This window comes from Siphateles boraxobius, unplaced genomic scaffold (genome assembly GCF_051911475.1).
Source record: "Siphateles boraxobius isolate OS27281-9 unplaced genomic scaffold, OSU_SipBor_1 228, whole genome shotgun sequence".
NCBI classification, from domain to species: Eukaryota; Metazoa; Chordata; class Actinopteri; order Cypriniformes; family Leuciscidae; genus Siphateles; species Siphateles boraxobius.
Genome location: NW_027508842.1, coordinates 71,672 through 77,500, shown reverse-complemented (window position 1 = coordinate 77,500; position 5,829 = coordinate 71,672). Strand labels below are relative to the sequence as shown.

Below are 5,829 nucleotides of genomic sequence, written 5' to 3'. Positions count from 1 at the left end.
TTCCCAGTCTGTCAGTAACGCTCTGTTTACTTCCTGTCTCTATGAAGCCCCTCCTTCTGAAAAGCACACTGTGCTCTGATTGGTCGGCTGGAGCAGTGTGTTGTTGCATTACCAGTCAAGAGAATTCAGGGGTTAATTGTCACAAATTAATGTTTATGATTGCCATTTTTGCCTTTATTATAGAGACATGAGAGAGACGGGACTGAACTCAAATGTGTTGAAGTGTCATCAGCTCAAACCGCAATGCAAAAAATCTTCATCAATATTAAATAAATCTTAAACAATGCATAAATTGAGTTTGAAATGTGGCGTTTGTCTGTGACATTTCCTCTATGAGTCGAGAGCTGAATAACATCAGGATAAACGCAGCGTTATAAACGAGCACAAATACACATCCTGATTTCACTGTCACACAAACACACGCTGCTTCTCTCGTGGTGTGTGTGTGTGTGTGTGAGAGAGATGAAGATGATCGGAGCCTCGTGAGATGATGCAACGCAGTTCTGTTTGTTTCCTCTCAATGGAAAAGCAAGGAATCCCACAGACAGTCTTCAGTTTCAGCAGCAGACGTTCAGAACCATGGCATCACAGAACGGCATTCTGGGACATGCGTTCCACACACACACACACACACATGCCTGCGCACGGACGGACACGTGTCGCCTCACCTCAGATTTCTCCATCTTGGTTTGCGCTTCCGCCTGCGTGATGATTTCGCTCATGTTGGTCTCCAGCACCATCCCTCCCATCACCATCTCAGCCAGAATGTTGTGAACCTGCAGGAGAGTCTTCATTTATACAGCGCTTTAACAATATAGAGTTTCACAGCAGCTTTACAGTGTTAACAGGAGATTACAGTAACAGAGATTGTTTAGGCTTTACAGCAGATCTAGAATAAAGTTATTGTGCAGATAAAGTTAGTTTTGATTGATTCACTTCCGTTGTAAAGATCATTAGTTATTAACTTAGCGGCCGCTAACACACACCGTTCTAACAGAAAACAGTCCGAATATGAGCGGAGACGTGGGAAGTGGGAGGAGTCTGGATGTGGGAGGAGTCTGGATGTGAGCAGAGTTGGGGATGTGGGTGGAGTCTGGATGTGGGAGGAGTCTGGATGTGAGCAGAGTTGGGGATGTGGGAGGAGTCCGGATGTGGGTGGAGCCTGGATGTGAGCGGAGTCGGGGATGTGGGAGGAGTCTGGATGTGAGCGGAGACGTGGGAAGTGGGAGGAGTCTGGATGTGGGAGGAGTCTGGATGTGGGAGGAGTCTGGATGTGAGCGGAGTCTGGATGTGGGAGGAGTCTGGATGTGGGTGGAGTCTGGATGTGAGCAGAGTCTGGATGTGGGTGGAGTCTGGGTGTGGGGGTGGAGTCTGGATGTGAGCAGAGTCGGGGATGTCTGAGGAGTCTGGATGTGGGAGGAGTCTGGATGTGGGGGTGGAGTCTGGATGTGAGCAGAGTCGGGGATGTCTGAGGAGTCTGGATGTGGGAGGAGTCTGGATGAGAGCAGAGTTGGGGATCTGGGAGGAGTCCGGATGTGGGTGGAGTCTGGATGTGGGAGGAGTCTGGATGTGAGCGGAGTCTGGATGTGGGAGGAATCTGGATGTGAGCGGAGTCTGGATGTGAGCGGAGTCGGGGATGTGGGTGGAGTCTGGATGTGAGCAGGGTCTGGATGTGGGAGGAGTCTGGATGTGGGAGGAGTCTGGATGTGGGAGGAGTCTGGATGTGAGCAGGGTCTGGATGTGGGAGGAGTCTGGATGTGGGAGGAGTCTGGATGTGGGAGGAGTCTGGATGTGAGCAGGGTCTGGATGTGGGAGGAGTCTGGATGTGGGAGGAGTCTGGATGTGGGTGGAGTCTGGATGTGAGCAGAGTTGGGGATGTGGGAGGAGTCTGGATGTGAGTGGAGTTGGGGATGTGGGAGGAGTCTGGATGTGGGAGGAGTCTGGATGTGAGCGGAGTCTGGATGTGGGTGGAGTCTGGATGTGAGCGGAGTCTGGATGTGGGAGGAGTCTGGATGTGAGCGGAGTCTGGATGTGGGAGGAGTCTGGATGTGAGCGGAGTCTGGATGTGGGAGGAATCTGGATGTGAGCGGAGTCTGGATGTGGGAGGAGTCTGGATGTGAGCGGAGTCTGGATGTGGGAGGAATCTGGATGTGAGCGGAGTCTGGATGTGAGCGGAGTCTGGATGTGGGAGGAGTCTGGATGTGAGCGGAGTCTGGATGTGGGAGGAATCTGGATGTGAGCGGAGTCTGGATGTGAGCGGAGTCTGGATGTGAGCGGAGTCTGGGTGTGGGGGAGGAGTCTGGATGTGAGCAGAGTCGGGGATGTGGGAGGAGTCTGGATGTGAGCAGGGTCTGGATGTGGGATGAGTCTGGATGTGGGAGGAGTCTGGATGTGAGCAGAGTTAGGGATGTGGGTGGAGTCTGGATGTGGGAGGAGTCTGGATGAGAGCAGAGTTGGGGATCTGGGAGGAGTCTGGATGTGAGCGGAGTCTGGATGTGGGAGGAGTCTGGATGTGAGCGGAGTCTGGATGTGGGAGGAATCTGGATGTGGGAGGAGTCTGGATGTGAGCGGAGTCTGGATGTGGGAGGAGTCTGGATGTGAGCGGAGTCTGGATGTGGGAGGAATCTGGATGTGAGCGGAGTCTGGGTGTGGGGGAGGAGTCTGGATGTGAGCAGAGTCGGGGATGTGGGAGGAGTCTGGATGTGAGCAGGGTCTGGATGTGGGATGAGTCTGGATGTGGGAGGAGTCTGGATGTGAGCAGAGTTAGGGATGTGGGTGGAGTCTGGATGTGGGAGGAGTCTGGATGAGAGCAGAGTTGGGGATCTGGGAGGAGTCCGGATGTGGGTGGAGTCTGGATGTGAGCGGAGTCGGGGATGTGGGAGGAGTCTGGATGTGAGCAGGGTCTGGATGTGGGAGGAGTCTGGATGTGGGAGGAGTCTGGATGTGAGCGGAGTCTGGATGTGGGAGGAGTCTGGATGTGAGCGGAGTCTGGATGTGGGAGGAGTCTGGATGTGAGCGGAGTCTGGATGTGGGAGGAGTCTGGATGTGGGAGGAGTCTGGATGTGAGCGGAGTCTGGATGTGGGAGGAGTCTGGATGTGGGAGGAGTCTGGATGTGAGCGGAGTCTGGATGTGGGAGGAGTCTGGATGTGAGCGGAGTCGGGGATGTGGGAGGAGTCTGGATGTGAGTGGAGTCTGGAGGCTTGTTCGACTTGAACCGGCGCTGCACAGACCGATCGGTTGATGACATCAAAGTACCGCGAGAGCGATTAGAGAGCGGACGGCTCCTTATGCTTTTGAATCGCTCTCGCGGTACTTTGATGTCATCAACCGATCGGTCTGCGCAGCGCCGGTTCAAGTCGAACAAGCCTTGGATGTGAGTGGAGTCTGGATGTGAGTGGAGTTGGGGATGTGGGAGGAGTCTGGATGTGAGTGGAGTCTGGATGTGGGAGGAGTCTGGATGTGAGCGGAGTCGGGGATGTGGGAGGGGTCTGGATTTCGCAGAGTCTGGATACGGGCGGAAGCGATTTTGAGTGTATCGGGACTTTAGTGCTGGTTTCGTCACCTTATCCATGTGGAAGATCAGGTCGAGCTCACACACGTTCTCAAAGCATTTGTCCAGCGTCTCCACGAACACCTGAGGACACAGAGAGAGTGACGCCAGTCACATGATCACATCCTCATCAACATCACACTGACCAATCAGCATCAGCGTCGCATCAACACCTGGATCAGGTCCAGAATGCCCAGCTCGCTCTCCGACGAGTCCACGCAGAACACGAAGTACAGGGTGGCGTAGTGTCGGTAGATCAGCTTGTTCTCCGAGCCGCCGATTAGCCTGCGCACACACACACACACACACACACACGCATGAGCCGTGACACACGTCACATCGCTGGAGAAACGTGTGTGTGAGACTTACAATCCACCCTCCAGGAAGTTGCACACGTTCTCGTCTCGCTTGGACACCAGATGAAAGGTTTCTCTGATGATCTGCTGCTCTGTGTCTTCAGTCTGAGGGAATAAAACAGAGAAACACACGTCACACTCTCACCTGCACTTAGAGTTAACATGAAACATGTATCGAGGAGAAACGACTAGCGCAACTTCACTTTCATGCATTTAAACTGCATTTGATTAGTTGATGCACTGGAATCAAACCCATGACCTCATGACCTACTGATTGAGCAGCAGAGAGTGTGTGTGTGTGTTAGTGAATGAGTGTGTGTGTGTTTGTGTGTTCCTCAGTGTGAGCAGCAGGAAGTGTGTGTATGTGAGTGTGTATCTGTGTGGTAGTGAATGAGTGTGTGTGTGTGTGTGTGTGTGTGTGTTTGTGTGTTTGTGAGTGTGTGGCTGACAGTGAAACAAACACCAGCGGGTCACAAGAGCTCATGAAAATGATAGTGTAACTCTAGCGCGACCTCTGACCCCGATCACATGTCAACAGACAAAGAGGGCTCTCTCTTTAATATTTCACAGGCTACAGTCACTGCACAGACACACACACACACACACACACACAGTCACTAACTTAAACACACACACACACATACACACAGTCACTAACTTAAACACACACACACACACACACAGTCACTAACTTAAACACACACACACACAGTCACTAACTTAAACACACACACACACAGTCACTAACTTAAACACACACACACACACAGTCACTAACTTAAACACACACACACACAGTCACTAACTTAAACACACACACACACATTCACTAACTTAAACACACACACACACAGTCACTAACTTAAACACACACACACACACATTCACTAACTTACACACACACACACACACATTCACTAACTTAAACACACACACACACACACACATACAAAATTATTAGTCTAATCAATAAATCGAATTGATCGAATATTCTTTATCGGCAACACTTGATCATTAACACTTTCTCGTCTATTCTATATAGAAAATAAAAATAAAGAACATGCGCTGTTAGATTACACCGGGCTCTCATTTGTAAGTCGCTCTGGATAAAAGCATCTGCTAAATGATTAAAGGTAAAGCTAATTAATATATAGTTAATAATTCTGTAACAACAACTTGCCAAATAATTTAAGTATCTGACAGATCAGCTGTTGAGTCATTCACACCAACACACAATACACAGTGACGTATAATGCAAACAAAGACATAATTAACTAATATTATAACAATAATAATAGGACATTATTCACTCACGTAATGCTCGTAGAATTTTGACAGTCGTGGTTTGCCATGATTATTAAATATCAGAATGGCTTTTATCATGTTCAGCGCTGTGCTCGTGTCCAGCTGCGGCTGAAGGCGTCGATGTTACAGACTGATATTACAATAATCAATAAGATTACTAATAATCGGAATCTGACACTCACGCGCACAGCAGAACGGAAGAGCGGAAGCTGTGAGCGTACGCATCAGCGTGACTTCCGGTCAGTGCGAAGCTTCAGTGACGTGGCAACACTGTCAAAATAAAAGTCATGAAAATCTGGTCCAGTGGAAAACGGCGGATTCCGTTTTACAGATAAACATCTCTTTAAACTAAATATAATTATAAGTTACAAATAATTAATATAATTAAAATATAGAATACAAAAAATATAGAATACAAAATAGCTGTTCAAACTACGGGAATTTCAGTAATTCAAATTGAAAGGTGAAACTAATATATTTAGTATATATAACTATATACATATGCAGGATTATACTTTTTAGAGAGCCGACATTAAAATCCTTTTTTTTTCATTGATTTCATGTAATATTCTAATTTTCTGAGATTCTGAATTTGGGGTTTTCATAAGCTGTAAGCG

The 5,829-nt window shown here is 48.8% G+C and overlaps 1 protein-coding gene across 2 annotated transcripts in view; it reads right to left on the bottom strand.

Annotated features, from left to right (window-relative positions):
• ap3s1 (adaptor related protein complex 3 subunit sigma 1) overlaps nt 1-5,459 on the bottom strand; it is a 9,171-nt gene extending 3,712 nt beyond the window's left edge. Inside the window, exons 1-5 of one of the 2 annotated variants that reach the window (XM_077240400.1) lie at nt 5,222-5,459; nt 3,921-4,012; nt 3,725-3,836; nt 3,564-3,635; nt 669-776 (exon numbers count right to left, since the gene is read on the bottom strand). In XM_077240400.1, coding sequence (XP_077096515.1) covers nt 669-776; nt 3,564-3,635; nt 3,725-3,836; nt 3,921-4,012; nt 5,222-5,290 — 453 coding nt within the window. In that variant the 5' untranslated portion in view covers nt 5,291-5,459. The remainder of the gene's footprint in view (nt 1-668; nt 777-3,563; nt 3,636-3,724; nt 3,837-3,920; nt 4,013-5,221) is intronic. The other variant, XM_077240401.1, reaches the window with a different exon arrangement.
• Between the last annotated feature and the right edge of the window lie 370 nt (nt 5,460-5,829).